This window comes from Mesocricetus auratus, unplaced genomic scaffold (genome assembly GCF_017639785.1).
Source record: "Mesocricetus auratus isolate SY011 unplaced genomic scaffold, BCM_Maur_2.0 Super-Scaffold_100007, whole genome shotgun sequence".
Classification (NCBI taxonomy): domain Eukaryota; kingdom Metazoa; phylum Chordata; class Mammalia; order Rodentia; family Cricetidae; genus Mesocricetus; species Mesocricetus auratus.
Genome location: NW_024429191.1, coordinates 63,455,298 through 63,477,685, shown reverse-complemented (window position 1 = coordinate 63,477,685; position 22,388 = coordinate 63,455,298). Strand labels below are relative to the sequence as shown.

General features: G+C 40.2%; 1 protein-coding gene across 1 annotated transcript in view; it reads left to right on the top strand.

Annotated features, from left to right (window-relative positions):
- The window catches only part of Appbp2 (amyloid beta precursor protein binding protein 2), a 43,982-nt gene extending 26,524 nt beyond the window's left edge, over nucleotides 1-17,458 (top strand). The window contains exons 7-13 of the mRNA XM_005076911.4: nucleotides 2,471-2,538; nucleotides 2,617-2,722; nucleotides 3,822-3,946; nucleotides 7,173-7,258; nucleotides 9,480-9,670; nucleotides 10,083-10,248; nucleotides 12,884-17,458. Coding sequence (XP_005076968.1) covers nucleotides 2,471-2,538; nucleotides 2,617-2,722; nucleotides 3,822-3,946; nucleotides 7,173-7,258; nucleotides 9,480-9,670; nucleotides 10,083-10,248; nucleotides 12,884-13,137 — 996 coding nt within the window. The 3' untranslated portion in view covers nucleotides 13,138-17,458. The remainder of the gene's footprint in view (nucleotides 1-2,470; nucleotides 2,539-2,616; nucleotides 2,723-3,821; nucleotides 3,947-7,172; nucleotides 7,259-9,479; nucleotides 9,671-10,082; nucleotides 10,249-12,883) is intronic.
- The last annotated feature ends 4,930 nt before the right edge of the window (nucleotides 17,459-22,388 follow it).

The window sequence follows — 22,388 nt, the reverse complement described above, 5'->3', positions numbered from 1 at the left end:
GGCAGGTGAGCGTCTGAGGTTAACCTGGCTTATAGAGTGAGTTACAGGACAGTCAAGGCTACATAGAAAGACCCTGTCTCAGATGACAAACAAACAAAAAGCTGTCTCATAAATTTTCTGTTATCAAAGAAACCTGTGAAAATAATTGTTTGAGATCACTGAAGTACACATCACAGTAATATTTGATGCTAATTTGGCTTGAGGTTTTGTCTTCCTTCAAGCTGTGTGGTAGCCTCAGTTTCTCATTGGAAATCATGTGGGGGCCTGTAGGCTGGGGGCTAGAATATCTTCTAGTGTCATTACCTTCCTTCTAGATTGCATTTCACAGCAAGAGAGCTTGTTATAAACTAGACCTGCTAGACAGTCTTTATTTGATTTTTCTCTAGTTTCTTTTTCTGTAAACAAGTATATTAATTCTTTGAGTCTATTTATTACTATCTTAAAGTTGCTGCTTCAGTATACAAAAGTCTTAAAGCAATATGTTCTTTGTATGGAAGGTACTCACACTTGAATATTCCATTTTAGTTGGTTTTATGTGAGTTATTTCAATCAGAAAAAAGACTGCAGGTTTTTGGTTTAGAAGATAGCACTATTTCTGCCAAATACTAAAAAAGTTGATTATTGAGATGTGAAGATCTTGATTTGTAACCTCAGCTAGCCTTAAACATGATGTGTAGTCAGAACTACCCTCAAATTGTGACTTTCCTTGGGCTATAGGTATGTTCCAGTGTACCTAAGTCTCCATCATTCACTTTAGAGGAAGTGAATAGCAAAATAAATAATTTACATTGCATCTGTATGAGAAAAATATTATCATGCTTAATTTAAACATTAAATATATGCTTGTGTGAAATAATATACATGCAAAATTTGTATATGCACATGGTATTTAGAGTTCAAAAACTGGCAATCCTTATGGTTCAAAATATTTTTTTAGCCAGGTGGTAGTGGCACATGTCTTTAATCCTAGTACTCAGGAGGCAGAGACAGGCAGATCTCTATGAGTTCAAGACCAGCCTGGTCTATAAAACTAGTTCCAGGACAGCCAAGGCTACACAAAGAAATCCTGTCTCAAAAAAGAAAACAACAACAGCAAAAAATAATAATAATAATTAAAGCTTGAAATTCCTTCTGTACATATAAAAATTATTGTGTTAGCCTGTGTCCATGGCAACTTGATGTCCCATATTTTATCTGATCTCAAGCTAGGCCTGTAAATAGCAGGTGCTATTTAACAGAAAGGTCCAGTCAGATGGCTCAGTGGGTAAAGGTACTTGCCATCAAGCATGACAACAGAGTTCAACCCCTGGAAGACTCACATGGTAGAAAGAAAGAACCAAATTCATTCATACATATGTGCATGTGCACACCATAAATTATTAATAATTTTTTGTTTGTTTTTGTTTTTCGAGACAGGATTTCTTTGTGGCTTTGGAGGCTGCCCTGGAACTTTAGCTCTTGTAGACCAGGCTGGTCTTGAACTCATAGAGATCTGCCTGCCTCTGCCTCCCAAGTGCTGGGACTAAAGGCGTGTGCCACCTTCGCCCGGCATTAATAAATATAAATTAAAACATATATATATATATAATAAGTATGAGACTGGATAGGTGGCCCAGCATTTAAACACTGGCTACTTTTCCAGAACACCCAGGTTTGATTCCCAGCACCCACATGGCAGCTCATATGCATCTATAACTCCAATTCTAGGAGATCTAACACCTTCTTATGGCATGAATATAGGCAAATACCCCCCACACATAAAAACCTTATTTAAGTCAGGCAGTGGTGGCGCACGCCTTTAATCCCAGCACTCCGGAGGCAGAGGCAGGCGGATCTCTGTGAGTTCGAGGCCAGGCTGGTCTGACAGCCTCCAAAACAATGCAGAGAAACCCTGTCTCATAAAAAAACAAAAACAAAACAAAAAAAGTATTTAAAAATATGTATATACATATTTAAGAAAGTGAGGAAATTTCACTATAAGCTGTTCTGGAAGTGGAATATATATACTTAAAAATACTATGCTGAATCCTCCCCCAGCATTTTAGTTTTATAAAGGGGTAAGTGTGTACCACCTGAAAGATTACCTTTGTTATAACAGGTTTATGTTGGAAATGACTATCAGAATTTTTCCAAGTTCTTTACAGATCTATCTCTTTAAAAAAAATTATTAGAGACTTGGAAAAAATTACAAATTAAAAGAATCCCCACCCCCAAGACAGGGTTTCTCTGTATATCCTTGGCTGTCTTGGAAATTTCCCTCTCGTAGATCAGGCTGACTTTGAACTCAGAGATCCACCTGCCCATGCCTCTTGAGTGTTGGAATTAAAGGTGTGTGCCACTACCACCCAGCAGAATCATTGATTTTTTTTTTTATCGACTATTATAGTGTGGTCTCAAGCTATACTTATTGTTGCACATTAATGAACTGTTTGAGAGTTGTTTAATCATTTCTGTCTGTCTTTGTCTTTAGGCCTGTGTAGTAAAACGTGAATTTAAGAAGGCAGAACAGTTAATTAAACATGCAGTGTACTTGGCACGGTAAATGATTATTATTAAAGATACGGTTTTAATTTATTTCTCAACTTTATGTTCTAATAGTTCTCTATGTTTTTCCAGAGATCATTTTGGATCCAAACACCCAAAATACTCTGACACGCTGCTAGATTATGGGTTCTACTTACTCAATGTAGATAATATCTGTCAGTCTGTTGCAATTTATCAGGTATGTTAATGGTTATTTCCCTTTGCTTTTAACCTAAGTTGACTTGCTGACCTGTATTTGTTTGCCATTTGTAAATCATATGTAAAAATAACTCTTTGAGGGGCAGAGAGAGATGATTTAGTGGTTAAGAGCATTGGCTGTTTTTCCAGAGGACCTAGGTTTAATTCCCAGCACCCACATGACTCCTTAAACTATCCTCTAACTGCGGATATAAGGGAGTATGACACTCTCACACAGACATACATGCAGGTAAAACACCAGTGCATATAAAATAAAGATAATTTAGAAAAACAATAGCAAACTAATTTTTTTAAAAATCTGTCTTTGAGGAGCCTTTCCTTATTCCTGCAGGCCTCAACATTGCTTTACTAAGTGTTATGTAAAAGACTTCAAAGTCAAATGTTTTAAGAATTGAAGAGTGTGATCCAAAAATATTATCATTAGGCTGTAAGTCCATATTCCACAGTATTTTCCGTCTGTAAGTTGCCTGGGTGATGGCTTCACTTTGGCGGATTTATCAGGAGTCAGTCTTCCTGCCTTTTTCCAGCAAGGGTTGATAGCTATAATTTTAAGTCTTACAATCATTATTTCAGGTAAATGGTGTCCTGTACCATGGCTCTAGACAAGAGATTGCTGATTTCACAGTTCTCTTTTAAAGAAGGATGTAAAAGAAACTATTAGGGCTGAGACTATGGCTCTGTGGTGGAACATTGCCTTGTGTATACTTGGCCTTACTGCTGAAAAAGTACTGATGGGATTCCCAATGCAGATGTCTGTCTTCACAGAACCAGGCCTTAGGAGGGTGACTTTCAGGTTATGCCCTCGTTTATATCCAGCAGGACTTTCCCATTTGAAATTTAAGAGGTTAGGTACATAGAGTATGGGGATAGTTAACTTAGGTGGTGTACAACTTTTTTTTTTTTTTTGGTTTTTACGAGACAGGGTTTCTCTGTATTTTTTTTGGAGGCTGTCGGTCCAGCCCGGCCTCGAACTCACAGAGATCCGCCTGCCTCTGCCTCCCGAGTGCTGGGATTAAAGGCGTGCGCCACCACCGCCCGGCGGTATATAATATTATTAAATGTCTTTATGATTCTTTCAGGCAGCCCTTGACATTCGACAGTCAGTGTTTGGAGGCAAAAATATTCATGTAGCAACAGCTCATGAAGATCTGGCTTACTCTTCCTACGTTCATCAGTACAGCTCTGGGAAATTTGACAATGCACTGTAAGTTCCATCTATTATTAGAAGGATAATACTATTTACCCATTGTATAATAGTCCCTAAGTATTGTATGGATAAATTTGTCTTCCTGGTGGTATAAAATGTTCTTGAAGTCATTTAAAAATCATCCTTTCCCTCCCCCCCCCCCTTTTTCCTTTTTGTGACAGGGTTTCTCTGTGTAGCCTTGGATCCTATCCTGGCACACACTCTAGACCAGGCTGGCCTTGAACTCACAGTGATCCGCCTGCCGATACCTCCCAAGTGCTGATTTTAAAGGTGTGCACCACTGCCCTGCTATTACTCCAATTTTTAAGGCATCCATTTAGGCTTCCTTTGGTTTCAGATTAAGATTTATGTATTTCTTTTTAAAAAAAATAATTTATTGAACTTTATTATGTGTGTGCATTGATGTGAAGATGTCAGATCCTCTGGGACTGGAATTACAGACAGTTGTGAGCTACCATGTGGGTGATGAGAATGCAACTCAGGTCCTCTGGAAGAGCTGCTAGTGCTCTTAACTGCCAAGCCATCTCTCCAGCCCCAATTTGTGTAGTTCTATATGGCATGAGTTCATCTTCAGTGATTTTTGTTTGAGTATTTAATAACTTCTGGCTCCATGGCAAATTTAACAACTTACAAACATGGTGCTGAAAACAGAAAAACTGGATATACTATAGCTCTTCTTTTAAATGTGTAACTAAGCTTGCAAAAGTCCCCAGCAACAAATAATGATCTCTAACATCCTTAGCCATGGACTCTGGCCTACAGCTATTTTCATGGGCCATAGGCATGCTCATTTGTTCATCTGTTTCCTATGACTATTTCATGTCATAGTAGTAGACTTAAATAGCTGTGAAAGAATTTGTTGCCAACATAATAGAGTATTTACTGTATAGCGCCTTACAAAGAAAGTTCTCAGATCTGATATAAAAGAGATAAACAGTAATATTTTGGAGGAACTATGAATGCAAAAAGAAGGCCAGGCATGGTAGGACATACCTGTATTCCCAGCATTAATGCTGGGTTCAGAAGATAAAGAATTCAAGGCTCTTGCTGTCAAGAATGACAGCCTGAGTTCCTTATCTGAGACCCATCTGGTGGAAGGAGAAAGCTGACTCCTGCTAGCTTTCCCACAACAACTTAAAAAACAATTTTTATGGACTGGAGAGATAGATGGCTCAGCAGTTGAGAGCACTGACTGCTCTTCCAGAGGACCTGAGTTCAATTCCCAGCAACCACATGGTGGCTCACAACCATTTGTAATGAGGTCTGGTGCCCTCTTCTGGTGTGTAGGCAAACAACATACAGGTAGAACACTGAATACATAATAAATAATAAAATCTTTTTTAAAAAAATTTTTTACAGGGGGACGCTCTGGGCTATACAGTGAGTTCCAGGCCAACGAAGGCCATATTGCAAGACCCCCTTTCTCCAGCAGGAGAAAAAAAAGCAGGGACTTTCTCCTTTTTTTTTTTCAAGACAGGGTTTCTCTGTATTGTTTTGGAGGCTGAACTAGAACTCACTTTTGTAGACCAGGCTGGTCTCGAACTCACAGAAATCTGCCTGCCTCTGCCTCTGCCTCCCAAGTGCTGGGATTAAAGGCATGGGCCACCAACGCTCCTGGCTCCTTTTTTGAGACAGGATTTTTCTGGCTGTCCTGGGACTGTAGACCAGGCTGGGCTCCAGTTCACAGAGATCCACCTGCCTCCTCCCAAGTGATGGGATTAAAGGCATGTACTACCACACCTAACTCAGAAACCTTTTCAAAGACAGACTTTATTTTTTTGCAGGGAGTTCTAGCTGTTACTCAGGCTGACCTTGTACTCCTGGGCTCAAACAGTTCACCTGCTTCCTCTTGAAGGCTGGGAATTTTAAATGAAACAAGATCTATCCTCCACCATGGTTGAGCATTGAAAACATGCTAACTTACAGAAGCTAGTCACAAAGGGATGTGAAGATTGCTAGATGTTATCTAGGAATTTTTAAGGTGATAAAAATGTATTAAAATTGTTGCAGTGGTACTATGCTGAATATACTAAAAAAAAAAACATGGTGGCGATCACTAGCACTCAAGTGAGACAGGAGAATTGCTAGGGGTTTGAGTCCACTTTAGGTTACCAAATGAAGCCATGTCTCAAAGAAAGCAACAGGGCTGAGGGAAAGGCATCTGTCTGTATAGTCATTGATACTAAATGGACAAGTTAAACAGCACACTAGTTAAACACTAAAGGGAACTAGTGAATTTGAAGATAGAGATAAGTTTGAGTGGAGAGCTAGAGAGATGACTCAGTGGTTAGGAATAAATACTGCTCTTCCGAGGACCTGAGTTCGGTTTACAACACCCATGTCTAGTGACTTACAGCCACCTGTAACTCCAGCACAAGAGGAATGCAACACCTCGCCTCTGTGGGCTTCTCACGTGCATATACCCACACTCAGATAAATAATTTAAAATGTTAAACCATTTTTTTAAAAACAAGTTTGAGTTGTAAGGAAGAAGCAGGTATAGTAGGCAAGTAGTTTGTTTGCCTTGTGTTTAGTGAGCTGGGCTGTGAACACAAAACCAGATGTTACTATGTTCAAAAAATTAGAGAGGTAAGTGGTTTTCAGGGACTTTGCTCTGCTCAGTGACAATTGATCATGGGAGTGTGCCTGCAGCTAAGAGGGCTGGTGTGGGAATGGGAGGGGATGTGTCACAGGTGGGGACCCAGAGGAGAGAGAGAGAGTGAGTCCTGCAGACCATAATGAGAACTTTTTTTGAGGGAGATGAGAAGACAGTGGGTATTCATGCCTGGCAGTGGTGGTGCACACCTTTAATCCCAGCATTTGGAAGACAGAGGCAGACAGATCTCTTGAGTTTGAGGCCAGCCTAGTCTACAGAGCCAGTTCTAGGACAGCCGGGGCTGTTAGACAGAGGAAACCCTGTCTTGAAAAACTAAGAGGGAAGGAGAGAGGAGAGGAGAGGGAAGAGAGATCAGTCAGATCCTCTGGTGCTGGAGCTAACAGGAATTTGTAAGCCACACAGTGTGAGTACTTAGATCTGAACTTGGGTCCTGTGGAGGAACAACAAATGCTCTTAACTGCTGAACCAAGTTCAGCCCCAAAACTCTTAGATTCTTTTTTGTAGTTATACTAGTACTTTCTGTCAATATTGTAATGCATGTTGTTATGTTTTTGTATCACTTATAACTAAAAAAAAACCACTAGACTCTATTTATGTGTATTGCAGATTTCATGCAGAAAGAGCCATTGGTATCATTACCCACATTCTACCTGAAGATCATCTTCTTTTGGCTTCTTCAAAGAGGGTGAAAGGTACCCTTTGTAATCTAGTCTGAGATAACTGTAAATTCAGTATGTGGCATAAAGTTAGGCTGTTAGATTGTATGGATATGTGACTACTAAAATAGTTCCCTCAACTTCCAAGGTTCACCTCTTTCATATAACATTGTTGTTTGTTCATTTTGCTTTCTTCTTCCCTCTATCCCCTTCCTTGGAGTAAGAGAGAAGTAATGCAGATGATTCCACAGTAACATAGTTAGGACTGACAAGGTTTCTCACAGGGTTGACTTACAGTGCTAGCCCTCTTTTTTGTTTTTGTTTTTGTTTTTTTTTTTTGTTTGTTTGTTTGTTTGTTTTTTTGTTTTCCGAGACAGGGTTTCTTTTGGAGGCTGTCTTGGAACTTGCTCTGTAGACCAGGCTGGTCTCGAACTCACAGAGATCCTCCTGCCTCTGCCTCCCGAGTACTGGGATTAAAGGCGTGTGCCACCACCGCCCGACTGCTAGCCTTCTTTTTAACCCCAACTTTTAAGTGTTCTTGCCAAATTCTCCCTTTGCTTTTTTAACTTGTCTGCCCATCCTCACCAGTGCTCTTCGTTTCACTTACTGCCTTGATTCTGTTGAAACTGGATCACCCTTGTGGTAACAATTATGTGCATGCGGGTGAGTCTTAAGCTCATTCTGGATTACCTTCATCCAGTAGTACCAGCCATGAAGTTAGAAAAAATCAGTTACACAAAGAAAGCCTCACTAATACTGAATCACTGTTTTGTTGATTCCTTTAGTCCCTTCTTTGAATAAGATATTAAAGGGCCAGTGAAATGGCTAAGGGAGTAAGTCTTATAACCCTAAATTCAATTCCTAGTATCCACATAAAGATGGTAGGAAAAAACTGACTACCACCAGATTGTTTTTTTGGTTTTTGGTTTTTTGAGACAGGGATTCTCTATGGCTTTGGAGGCTGTCCTGGAACTCGCTCTGTAGACCAGGCTGGCCTCGAACTCACAGAGATCCGCCTGCCTCTGCCTCCCGAGTGCCAGGATTAAAGGCGTGTGTCACCGCCACCCTCACTCCTCCCACTCCTCACCTCTCACCTCCCCACCCCCGCTCCACCAGATTGTTTTATCACCTCCATTTGATTGCTGTGGCACAAATTCACCCCAACCTCCGTCCCCCACCCTCACAATAAATAAATGTTGGAGAAAGTATCTTCTAGCTTTATGTGTTCTGCTATATCCTGAGCATTTTCCCATCTCAGTATACATAGGTGTGCGCTTTCTTGTAAGTGCCTTAATCTCTCTCCTCTGGAATTGAAACTGCTTTAAACCTTCTTTTCTTAAGGTGACTTTCTTTTCACTGCCTGTGTACAATGCCAAGACGTAAAATGAGCTGGCAGTGTCTGTATTCTTAGGCCTTATATGGGCTTGGAAACTTGGGTGGAACCGTGAAATAGAATGTCTTCTGGCCTGATTGGGTTGGAGGAATAAGTAAGAGGCAACACTTTGTCAGTTATGTTTGGTTAAAGGTCATATTTCATAAAGGGTGCTTTCAGAATTGCCAGAAGTGCTTAGAGCACTCCTCCGTAGTTGTGTAACTTTAACTTTTACTTCTAGCATTCACGTTTTCTTTTTCCTTTTTTCTCGTTTGATTTTTTGAGACAAGGTCTCATGTAGTCTAGGCTGCCCTTAAACTTGTCCTGCAGCCAAGGCTAGCCTTAAACTCCCCATCCTGCTGCCTCAGCCTCCCAGTTGCTCACATAGGCATTCACCACCATTCGCACATGACCATTTACTTTTAAAATCAAGTTTCCATCTATAAGATGTAGCATGCTATTACAATAGAAGCTGATTCTGAAAAATAATTTAAGGTAAACCTTTTTTCCCTCCATTTGAATGAATGTACTATGTAAATAGGATGACTTTTCCAAAAGTGTACTGTTGAAGTAGAATAGTTTGGCTTAGCATAATGGCACACACATGGAATCCTAGCGTTAGAATGAAGTTGAAGAAGGAAGATTGCCATGAATTCAAAGCCAGTTTATGTCATATATCGAGAGCCCAACTAAAAAAAGAAGAAGAAAAAGAAAAAAGAAAAAAACCAACCTCAAATGTTGAAGGCTTTGATCTTGGTCAGTTCTAAACTACAGTCAGTTATGTATTCAATATTCAATAAATACTACAGTCTTTAATTTTCAATTGAATATTGGGCCCTTTAGAAAATGGATGGTAAGTTTCCTAACATCTCTTTCTTTGTTCAGCACTTATTTTGGAGGAGATTGCAATTGACTGTCATAACAAAGAGACGGAACAGAGGCTGCTTCAAGAAGCACATGACTTGCACTTGTCTTCACTGCAGCTAGCTAAGAAAGCTTTCGGAGAATTTAATGTGCAGACTGCAAAACACTATGGTAACCTTGGAAGACTCTATCAGTCAATGAGAAAATTTAAGGTAAAGGGAGTTTATATTCTTTTATCTCTAAATGATTAGTAAATTTAAAATGATAAATCTATCCAAGCAGTGGTGGTACATACCTTGAATCCCAGTACTTGGGAGGCAGAAGCAGGCAGATCTCTGTAAATTCGAGACCAGCCTGATCTACAGAGTTCATTCCAGGACAGGCTCCCAAGCTACACAGAGGAAACCCTGTCTGGAAAAAAAAGCAAACAACAACAACAAAAAGTGCCAGTAGTGCTTTTTCATTAGCAGCTTTTGGAAAAGGTATGGGATGTTCTTTGATCTTAATACCTGATGGCATTCATAAGCTGTGGTTGACATTTAGAACAAATTTGCTCATTGAGTAGAATTGTTGTCCTAAGGAATAGTGTGATCTAATGTTCCATTTGGCCTAACTCTTTTTCAGGAAGCTGAAGAAATGCATATAAAAGCAATTCAGATTAAAGAGCAGCTTCTTGGTCAAGAAGATTATGAAGTAGCCCTTTCGGTGGGACATTTGGCATCTTTATATAATTATGACATGAATCAATATGAAAATGCTGAAAAACTATATTTGCGATCTATAGCAATTGGTATGTTACCTTTAAATTTTTCTTAGGTGTCTGGAGAGCATGCCCACATTCTTATATGCTGCATGAGGGAAATGTTAGCACTGACAAAAGTCAGTGCTGTGGAAGGTAGAACTGACCACAGAGCCATTTAGAATACTGTCAAGGCTCTTCGACAGCATTGAAGTCATTAGTGGGATGTGTAGATAAAAGTCTCCATGTTGAGGTGTTAGTCCAGCTGCTGTCCCTGCTCCTCTTGTCGTCTGGAGGTCTCACATCTTTAACATAATTATGTTTGTCTGTTTTTGACCTTGAAATTAAGTAGAGAGTATCCTTCTTAGTGGGCTAACTGTAATATGTTGCTGCGTTGTAGTCCCATGGTAGTTTCCGTAACTACATTATATTGAATTGGGATGTCGTTGTTAATCTAGTCTACATTTAATGAACACCCAGAGCATTTGAATTGTTTCCATTTGACTGTATTATCTCATTGTATGAAATTGCTCTTATGGTTCTTCCCCCCCTTTTTTTTTTGGTTTTTCGAGACAGGGTTTCTCTGTGGCTTTGGAGGCTGTCCTGGAACTCGCTCTTGTAGACCAGGCTGGCCTTGAACTCACAGAGATCCGCCTGCCTCTGCCTCCCAAGTGCTGGGATTAAAGGCGTGCACCACCAACACCCAGCTTGGTTCTTCCCCATTTTTATTTTGAATTGTCTAGCATTGTTGACTTAGGAAATTCTTCATGTACCATAACTCTGAGCCCTGCTGGTTGCCTGTGATACAAGGGTCTCTCTCCTCTTGTCCTGTGGCCTGTTTTCCTGAGAACACATTGGGAAGGACAGTTTATTTCATTTCATTTTATTTTTGTTTATTGATACAGGGACTCATGTAGCTCACTCTGCTGCTGAACTCCTGATCATTTTGTTTCCTCCTAATGCTGGGACAGGCATATGCTAGCACACTTAGCCTAAGACCTCCTTGATGTTAATAGACTACCTTGAAGTACTTGTTAGTACCTTTTGTATTTAGTTTGAGGGAGTTTTTCCTACCAGTTATGAAAATACTCTTCTAAAAGATTATCTTCTGGACACTTTACTTAACCAATCACTTTTAAATCTGAAATCCTAAAATTCATGGTACAGGAAAGGAATCATATTTTGTTTTTTCCAAACACATATATAGCTGACCCAGTACCATTTCTTTAAAAGATTGTCCTTTCCCCCATTGCTGTCTCTGTCACAAATTGTGATCCATATATTTGTGTTAGCCATTGTATATTGACTTACCTGATCAATCCCTGAGTATGTGAAATACTAATGTTCTGAAAAATCACAAATTCATAGGCAAGTACTTCCCTAGGGATGTGTAGTTTTCTTAATTTCTTCTACATAGTTACCACACACCTGCTTTGACTGACCAATTTTATATATTTTTGGCTTATTTTTCTATGTGTTGTTTTACATAAAGATTATAAAATATTTTATCCTCCCTTCTTTTTCTTAAGACAGGGTTTCTCTGTGGCTTTGGAAGCTGTCCTGGAACTAGCTCTTGTAGACCAGGCTGGTCTTGAACTCACAGATGTCCTCTTGCCTCTGCCTCCCGAGTGCTGGGATTAAAGGTGTGCGCCACCACCACCCAGCTATCCTCCCTTTCTTAAATGAAATAAGCATATTATAGTCTCTATAATTTGTGTTCTAGTTTGTATTTTCTATTGTTGTGACAAAACCGTCATGAGGAACTTGGAGAGGAAATGGTTTGTTTTCTTGTACACTTCCAGGTCATAACTCATCATTGGAAAAGTCAGGGAAATAGCTGAAGGCAGGAGCCGTGGAGGAATGTGCTTGCTGACTGTCTTGCTGGCTCATGCTCAGCTAGCTTTCTTACATAGCCCAGATACTACCTGCTTAAGGATGGTCCTGGCCACAATAGCCAGGGTCTCCACATCAGTCATCAATCATGACATCTTTCACAGACTGGCTAATCTGATCTAAGCACTTCCTCAGTTGAAGTTTCTTCTTCCCAGGTGACTAGGTTTTAATCAGCTTGACAAAATAAAAACTAGCACATTTTACTTTAAAAACAAAACTATCCAGGAATGGTGGCACACACTTTTAATCTCAGTGCTCAAGAGGCAGAAGCTGGTGGATCTTGAGTTTGTGGCCAGTCTAGTCTACAGACTGAGTTCCAGGACAGCCAGGCAGGGTTACATAGACTCTGTAAATCCTCCATATTATCTTAAGATGTCCTTAAAAACATTATTCCTTAAGCCTGAAATTTGGGGCTGATAAGATGGCTCTTCAGGTCAAGGCAGCTGCTACCAACCTAGACAGCTAGAATTCTCTATTGGGAAATCATATGATGGAAGGGGAAGAGATTCCTGAAAGTTATCTTCTGGCCTACACACACATACACACACAAAATTACATTTTTAAAAACCTTGTGAAATTTATTTTGGCATTTCTAGTCAAGCCAACTCCTTTACATCTTAGAGATACTGCATGGATGTGAATGATTTAAGAGGCAATGATACAGAGACTGTAGTTTTTCCTTCCATGGAAGTAAAATCCAGCCAGCCTATTTAAAGAATTAAACTTGTATTGAAATCAAAGCAAAAAGATTATTGTACATTATTTGATCTGTTTCTTTCTTATGTTACTTTAGGGAAGAAACTATTTGGTGAAGGCTACAGTGGACTAGAATATGATTACCGAGGCCTCATTAAACTTTACAACTCAATTGGAAATTACGAAAAAGTGTTTGAGTATCACAATGTTCTGTCTAACTGGAACCGGTTGCGAGATCGACAGTATTCAGTGACCGATGCCCTTGAAGACGTCAACAGCAGTCCCCAGTCCACCGAAGAAGTGGTGCAGTCCTTCCTGATGTCTCAGAATGTTGAGGGACCAAGCTGCTGAGGGACAGCCTCAGCTAACAATTACCTTTTCCCAGATTCCAGGGAATTCATACTGTGAAATCAAAACCATGTTGTTTTGGGGCTGGTATTTGCATTGAAACACTGGTCCAGTCCATTGAAGACCCTATTTCGGGTAGTCCTGTATTGCAGTTCTTGTAGAATAAGCATATATTGAGTTATATCAGCATGTGCCGCGTGTGTAAGTAGTCCCACATTCTCACCCCATTAGAACAACAGGAAACCTTTCCCCCCACCTTTTTAAAAAAAATCATTTTTCAGAAAGCCTGAAAGAAAAAAAAGACCCCCTAAATAAAACTATTTAAGAGTTTAAAAGAGTTGCATTCTTATTATGTAAGGATGATTTTAACAACTTTTTTAACATGATTCTTCCATGTGGAGGTATCAATACTGTATTGTAAAGAAATTTTATGGAAAACTCTTTATATGCAGTATAGAAAAGTAACACAGGTACTAATAAAAGGGGGACATCCTAATGTAGACTTGGCTATCTTTCCCAGATCGGTGCATACAGCCATTCCAGAACTGTATTTCAGGGAAGGACTGCTGTCAGATTCATCTAACTGGACCAGTGTTGATCTGTCAGTCACAACACCAGGTGGACCAGCAGCTCAGCTCTTACTCTGTTTTTGGTACAATAGTGAGATGCCCTAACAGTGTTTGCTAACAGGACCAGAAGGCTCTAAAAGGGCCAGGCAACTGTGGAAGGTGGTTATTTGGACCAGGGGCTTTAGGTTATTATTTTAGTCAAGTACTTGCCTTTTCCAATAGAATATTTGCAGTTAGATAGAATGCAAAGTATTAAAGCAAGAGTTTTATTTGTATCATAGATACCAAACTATGGGATTTGGGCAATGTCAGTGGCAAATCTTTAGTCAAGGTACATAGATGGCAATGTCGTAAGCAAGTCTGTAACTTCTATTGCGGCCACCCTTTTTTTAATATTTGCCCTAATACTCCATGTTGCTAACAGACATACTGGCTAAGAGTCATGAAATAACTCATGTCCAGATGACAATTTTAGGTTTACTATATGTTTGTGAGGATTAAGAAGACTGAATGCACAAAAATAAGTCTTAGAAAATCCTTAATTTTTACGGAAGTTAATAGTACAACTAGTCATTTTAACTGAAACCCAGGAGTCGCGAGTGGACAGATCCTCCACTGTAATGTCTGACTTTCTAATTGTTTAAAGCTGGCCAGGTTATTTAATGTGGAGCTAATACTCAATTCCTGAGTTATGACATGTAACAAAAAGGTCTTTTGCTGTTACCTCAGTTCTTAGCACAGTGGCCCGTCTGGTGCCTCTATAGTTAAAAAGTCTGGGCTTCTCCCCTAACGGCTCCTGACTTGGCTATTAGACACCCTGCTTCTGACAATGCTTGGAGTAGTTTGTAGATTGAGTGAGTGTGTGTCAGATTCTGTTCTTTAGCATGCTTGTTGGTAAGGGGAAAACAAAGTTATCATGTAGAGTATAGAAACTTCAGAATTTATCAAACATTTTGAACTTCCCGGTTTTAACTTTGTTTGAAACTGCTATTTGCAGTCTTAGTGATAAGCCAGTGCATTTAGGTCCTTAGGAAGGAACTTACTGAGGCTGTACCCGAGTAGATGAGGCAAGCTCACACCCTAAGATTACAGCTTTGAATTCAGAGATGAATTTATTCATTCCTCTAACTGAATTTCTCTATAAATCCTTCAAAGAATAAATCAGCACACTTGCAATTTGTGCAGCTGGTTCCTCCAGTTAATTGCAGTCTGTTGTTCAGTGGCACCCTTTACTACCAAGTAGGCTTTGTGACCAGGAGTGGCATTTCTAAGTTACCCAGCTCCAGCTGCACGGGCCTGTATGTTTAATACCTCCAAAGATATTGTCAAGGTAGGCTTTGTATACTATTATTGGCCATTTAGAGCCCTGTGGTATGTTTGTGGTATAGGAATGTCGTGCTAAATTGTTTTCCAATAAATATTTTGAAATTGAAGTTTCCACATGAATTATTTTTATTTAATCTGAATTTTTGGTCTTATACATATACAACATGTTGTATGATCAGATAACTTAAGGACTCATCCTCCTTAACTCAGTTTAAGCTTAACTCATACTTGGTGATAGAGTAACATGTTTAGAAGCCTGTGGTCACAGGGTGATAATGTCAGCTGACAACCAGCTCCTACCCCAGCATCATTATTGCCAAGTTTCTCCATCTTACCGGTCCTTTAATGCAGTTTTCTCTAAGTTCATAAAAATTAATGCCTGTACTCTAGCAATCTGTTTAGTATTTTTGTTGGGGGGTTGTTTGTTTTGGGTTTTGTTTTTGTTTTCTTGTTTGGTTTTGATTTTCATGACAGGATTCCTCTGTGTAGCCCTTGTTGTACTGGAACTCGGATCTGTAGATCTGCCTGCCTCTGCCTTCCGAGTGCTGGGATTAAAATTGTGCACCACCACCGCCTGGCACAAGTGGTATGACTTGATATGTCCTGATTCTACTGAAAAAGTAATTCCCCAATAATTTCAAGTGTAGGATTTATCCCTTTAGCAAGAATTTTTAGGATGAGGAAGTAAGGAATGCCACCATGATTTGAATTTTAAAATTAAAGCAGGGTATGTCTGTAATCGCAGTACTCGGGACACTGAGGCAGGAAGATACTAAATTCCAAGCAGAGAAAAAAATTTCAAAGGAAAAACTGAATAAAATTTACCTCACAATAATCAATAGCTTGCATGAAATTTTAAGTAAGAGCCTATGATCTCACCCTCCCCTGAATTCTCTTTTTCCTAACCCTGGTGCTACTCCAGTTGGGGGTGCTGGGTAGCTTGTGCATATGACACAGGTGAGTCACTTGCATTCAGTGTAATAGCGCCAACTGAGGTTTTCTTGCATGGTACTTATGGGTCCTCAAATGAGACGTTGTCTTGGGAATTGGACTGTTTCTCCATCAAATCTACATTCTTTTGTTAAAAAAAAAAAAAACCAACTCAACAGTGCCCTGCCAGGTATTCCTGCGTTGTCCTAAACCATGAGAAGAGTTGAGAGTCATTAATTTCAGGAAGCTGCTAAGTGGCGCAAGATTTAATCACAACTACTCTTGCAGAGGCTAAGATAGGAGAATCACTTAATAGCCAGTGAGATCCTGTCTCAGGAAATCCAGTGAAAGTGCAGCCCCTACAAGCTTCAAGTCTTGAGCCCACCATTAAGCTTGTCTTTACAGTTCAAACAGCTGAGCCTAAATATGATGCAAGCTTTGGCCAAAACTTTGAAAATTCAAAGCATGATTTGCTAAGTAGCATGTGTTGTTAACTGCCACTTATTTTTTTTTTTATGTTTTCCCCTTGGGTTTTTGGACTTGCTGCTTCCAGTCTTCTTTTTCTGGGTTAGCAGAGTTACTACTGGAAAAATTCTTATTTATAATTACTGAATTTTTAAGAGTTTTATTTTTGTTTTAAAGATTAACACTTCTTTTGCCTCTTGGCCTTTAGAGGACTTCAAATTACCTGAAAAAAAAAAAAGAAAAATTTATTTTAAATAGAACATTTGAAGTAGTCTACAGATTTTAAGGGTAGTAGTTCCTTTGTTTCCAAATCTCAGGAATGTTTTAGGCAGAAAACGGCTTTTATCCTGGTGGTGATTTGAAGGCGTGTGTTGTAGGATTCTTAACACTGTTATTTGCAGTTCTAGGTATCTATAGCATGAGTGGCCTTAATGAGTTTGTTGAAGTGCACATGTTTTTCGAAAGTAAAATTTATGATTAAATATATATGCTATATATAGATATCTAGAAATCTTGGTTGTGGTGCACAAAGTGTTGGATCACTGAATCGCAGGTATCATTTGTATGACATCACTCGTTTCTGTATATTCCTTTTATGGGAAAATATGTTGCCATGGTGACTAAAATTTTTCAATTTAGTTTTACTTTTATTACGTGAATGAATGCTACATTTTATTAAATATTACCAGGTCAGTACTATTTTTATACCTTATTAAGCAACAGGAGTTATAGTTTAATAGGCTCAAAAAAAACCCTTAATGGAATAATTACAAATGAATCACTAACATTCTTTACAGACAAATCCCCACTACTAGTGCCACAGGAATTTCTATGGAAATATCTAAGGTCATTAATAGATTCTGAAAACAGTTCATTGAGTCAGACAACCTTTCATACCATTCTCACCTACTTGTAGCGCCCACTGTTATTTGTAACTATAAAACCACACTAAGTATGTTTGTAACCAGCATTGTGATATATTCTGTACTTGTATTGCTAAATGAATTATTGACCTAATAAATAGTGTTCCTGCATTCATAGTGTATGTTTCCAATTGAGTTGTGATTGCTTTGGGTTGGAACTCAGGGCTTTTTAATTTTGTACATTGTTCTTACTGGAGAAACTTGAACCTAGAACGGGAAGTGTTTTTGTTCAAGAAAATGAAGATGTGCTGCAGAGGCTCTTGCAGACAGCATAGGGAACCATGCTCATGGCAGCCTCTGGAAATGACAGCTTCAGTGCAAGGGAGAGCAGCCGTCACTCATCAGTACCTTCTGACTATAAAAAGCTGTGGGTGGTTAAGAGACCTAGTAGAGTCAGCTGAAAGATGAACTCCCTGCTTCTGAGATTAAGTTCCAATTGCTCCTCAATGTAAGAATTTGAGTATGTCATTCTAAAGCCCTGCCTTTTCCTCACGTGAAGGAGATTGTCCTTTTGTTGTTTGTTTTTAGAGACAGGGATTCTTTATGTAACTGCCCTGGATATCCTGGAACTAGCTCTATAGACCAGGCTGACCTCAAACTCAGAGATCCACCTGCCTCTGCCTCCCTGAGTGCTGGCATTAAAGGGTGCATCACCACCCCTGGCATTAATTGCTCTTTTAAAAAGAACTCTACCATGAGACAGTCGATTACAGGAAATGGGGTCACATTTTTGTTTGTTTTTACGAGACAGGGTTTCTCTGTAATGTTTTGGAGGCTATCAGTCCAGCCCGGCCTCCAACTCATAAAGATCTGCCTGCCTCTGCCTCCCGAGTGCTGGGATTAAAGGCGTGCGCCACCACCGCCCGGCTGGGGTCACATTTTATATGTTTTGAAATGTGTGAGTCTGCAGCGTTTGTGTGCAGGTATCTGCAGGGGCTAGAAGAAGGTGTCGGGTACCCTGGAGCTGGCTTCAGGTTATTGTGAGCTGTTACATGGCAAGGATGCTTGCAGTCAAGCTCAGGTCTTGGAAGAGCAGCTTCATCCCTACTTCACTAACTTTGGCACCATCTTGCTAGCCAAAGGCCTCGTTTTGAAATAATGTTAAGCCAAGTACCTTGGACAAAAACCTGCTTTCACTTGGGTCTCACTGCTTGTTTCTGCAATGGTATTAAATGTATGTTTGTCGCCGGGCATGGGTGGCGCACGCCTTTAATCCCAGCACTCGGGAGGCAGAGGCAGGCCGATCTCTGTGAGTTCCAGGCCAGCCTGGTCTACAAGAGCTAGTTTCAGGACATCCTTGAAAGCCTCAGAGAAACCCTGTCTCGAAAAACCAAAAAAAAAAAAAAAAAATGTATGTTTGTCTTTCTGAGTGAAGTTTGAATTGTCATCATCCTGAGTCTGGCTTTTCATTTCAAACTTAAAGCACTTCATACATTTCTCATACCTGGTAATATTCAGGCTGCTTCCAGCTTGTAAACTTTACTGATTTCTGCATTATTTAACATAAGATACAGGTTACCCTGTGACAGACACATCTAAGTGTGTTAGCAAACCCCAGATACCTCAAACACTACTATAGAATAAAAATAAAAAAATCAAGATGATCTGGGGCGTAGCTCAGTGGTAGAATATGAATTTAAAATGTCCAAGGCTCTGAACTCAATCCCCAGCACTGGCACACACATACTCCTGCCCAAGAGAATATAAACACCTGTTAGAATTGCTGTTTTAAAACACGTGTTGAGGATTAGGTCCTTGTGTACCATTGTAGAAACATGGCATGGTAGATGTTATGGAAAACAATATGGAGGACCCTCTTAAAGAGTTTATACATTTACCATGTGATCATGTGATCCAGTGGTTCTACTGAGAAGATTTCAAACCAACATCTGGATGTCTATTGGTGGTTGAACAGATAAAATGTGGCATCCTTAAAATGAACCCCAGTCTTTAAAAAGGGAAGTATGGACTGGTGGGCTGGCTCAACAGGTGAGGGTGCATGTGACCAAATCTGGCAGCTAAGGTTCCAACTCTGGAACCCATATGGTGAAAAAGAACTGACTCCCTCAAATTGTCCTGCTGTGCACCTTGGCACACCTCCCTCTCTCACAGGTAAGAAAATACACAGGTAAAAGGAAATTATGACAATACTATAACATGATATGCTAAAAAGCCAAAAGGCTGAGTATGGGTGGCATACCTGTATTCCCAGCATGGAAGGCAGAGGCATGAGGAACAGTTTATAATCAATATCAAGTTTGAAACCATCTTAGGCTACATGAGACCTTGTCTCAAAACAAAAGCAAAGCCAAATAAACTGGGAAATGATTATTTAGTGGGTTTGGTTTCCATTTTACACAATGAGGAAGTTCTGGAGATGGGTTGCACAGAAAGTGTAAACATAATTACAGTAAAAGTGGTTAAGATGCAGCACATAACCAGCCTGGTCTACTAGAGCTAGTTCCAGCTGGGAACTGTAATCCCAACACTCAGGAGTCAAAGGCAGGAGGATCTCTGTAAGTTTGAGACCAGCGTGGTCTACAGAGCGAATTCCCAGAAGGCTCCAAAGCAATACAGAGAAACCCTGTCTCAAAAAACCAAAAAGAAAAGATGTAGCACATAAAAGCTGGAGGATAAGATGGTAAATTTTATGTACATTTAGATTTTTTAAAATGTTGCCCAGCAGTGGTGGCAAGATATCAAGCTGGGTGTGGTGGCATATGCCATTAATCCCAGCATTCAGGAGGCAAAGGCAGGTGGATCTCTGTGAGTTCAAGGCCAACCTGGCCTAGAGAGTTCCTGTACACCTGTACTCCTGGCTCCAAAGCTACACAGAGAAACTCTCATCTCGAAAAAACAACAACAAAAATGCCTGGCAGTTAAATCAGCCATTATCCATTTGGAAGAATAACCATGCATGTCAGGTACAGGAGCACACTCTACTCCCAGTACGGAAGAAGCAGAGGCAGGGGGTCTACAAGAGTTTGGTCTACATAGTGTCAGTTCAGGCCAGAGCTACATACACACATAAATGTAAAACAACCACAATAACAAAAAATACTTCCTTTTCAAATCTGCTCCTGTTACATCCAATTTTGTTGTTATGGTTTCTGTTCTTTTTCATTATATCTTAGCCTGACATGACAGAACTAATCCACAAAGTACAACAGAAAATCAAGGACATAGATCCAAGTAAACCATGGGTTTGACATAGAAAAAGCTACATCTAAAATGGTCATAGACAAAATGGCTTTCTAATTGCTACGGGCTATAAATACACTTTCACAACCATGGACAAGTATTCAGCCAACGGAAAAGCATACACACTGCATTCCTACTGCAGGATGTCAATCAAAATAAGCTTAGGTAGGACAGTGGTTTAGAGCAAACACTGAAACTGGAATGCCAAGAGAAAAATGTGACAATTCCAAATACACATACACATAAAACAAAAGACTTGGGATTTAGCATATAAAAAATGGGAAATGTCTACATCCTTCAGAGGGGACACTGAAAGTTAAGAGCAATGCTGAGAATGAAGTCAGGAGGCCTTGACAGTGGGGGTCCTGGCTCATCTGTGCCAACCTCTTTGCCTGCTTCCCTGTCTACCGTAAGGAAATCTGGCTCACAAGTTTGACATAGAAATCTAATGAAAAGGATAAAGCACTCATTCCATCCACTCCTGAACCACAGACATGGATAGAAGGGCTGCTATGGAGAGACTGTGGAGGAGCCCTGGTTTTTGCTTGGTTTTGTGTTTTCTTTTGTTTCCCACCTAGAATTAGTTTTACCATAAGGGCACAGGTTGATGTATGATGTATCAGCTAGCTCCCCTTCTGAACAGCCTCCCTAGCTACTCTCTGGCGTCTCCTACCACTACAGCATCATACTTTGGGTGGAGACACCTTAGCTAAGAACAAACAACTAACCTTAGGAATAATAAATACATGAGAGGGTTGAAGAAGTGGCTCAGCAGTTAAGAGCACTAGTTGCTCTTGCGGAGGACCTGCCTTCAGTGCAGAGCACTCGCATAGCTCACACCTTCAACTGTCTGGAATTTCTAGTTCCAGGGATTTGTCGCCATCTTCTGGCCTCAGAGGGCACCAGGTACACATGCAATTGGGCTTACTTTCATAACAGGCAAAACATTCATACACTTGAATGAAAAAACAAAAAACAAAAACACATCAGTTTGCCAGTGATTTACATGCTGTGAAAAATGACAGGCTGGCCGAGAGCAGGAGGCACAGTGTCACTGGGCTGCCATTTGCGGCCAATGTCTCATCAGTACCAAGTCCTACCTAGTTCTTATGCTGATTTCTGGTTCAAGAGACAACATTTTGGGGGGGGGGGCTTTGTTTTCTCCTCTGACAGTGGCTAAAAAAATACTGTTTGTGTTTGTGTGTGTTCTTTCATTTGTTAATTCTACAGAATTTAAGTGACTACTATTTGTAGTTGCTCAAGATGTACCAATAAACAAGTTGTCTTCCGGCTTCTGCATGTGATGAGCTGTGGCTCACGTGGGTCACACACTTATGTGCATGCTTAAAATTTAATTTAAACAATTTTTCCTCCTCGCAAGTTCGTTATGGTATGTATTTTTGTCACGGTGACAGATAACTGAAAAAGCGACAAGCCTGGCAAGTCTGAGGAAAGCAAGGGTTAGGGCAGAAGCTGAAGAGTTGTAGGAGTGGATCGTAGAAGATCTAGCAGAACCTGGCGATGACTTGGGCTCTATTTTCCTCATTTATTTTATTTGTTTATTTTGAGACAAGCTTTCCTGGAACTCTCGAGCCTCCTCTCCTGCCTCACCTCTCGCCTCTCCTCCCTATCGCTGAAATTGTGTGCACCACCAGGACCAGCTGACGCTGTCTTCGGATGAATTGAGGAACGTTGGAGTTTTGAGCAGAGAAACCTGCTGTTTTAGAATTCTAAGGTCGTACTGAGTTTGAGGAAAGAGTTAAGAGGACACCAATCCTGGTCTCCCTTGTTGCGGGTAGGGAAAGCTCTCCATTTTGCACCCAGCAGCCTGATTGGAAGG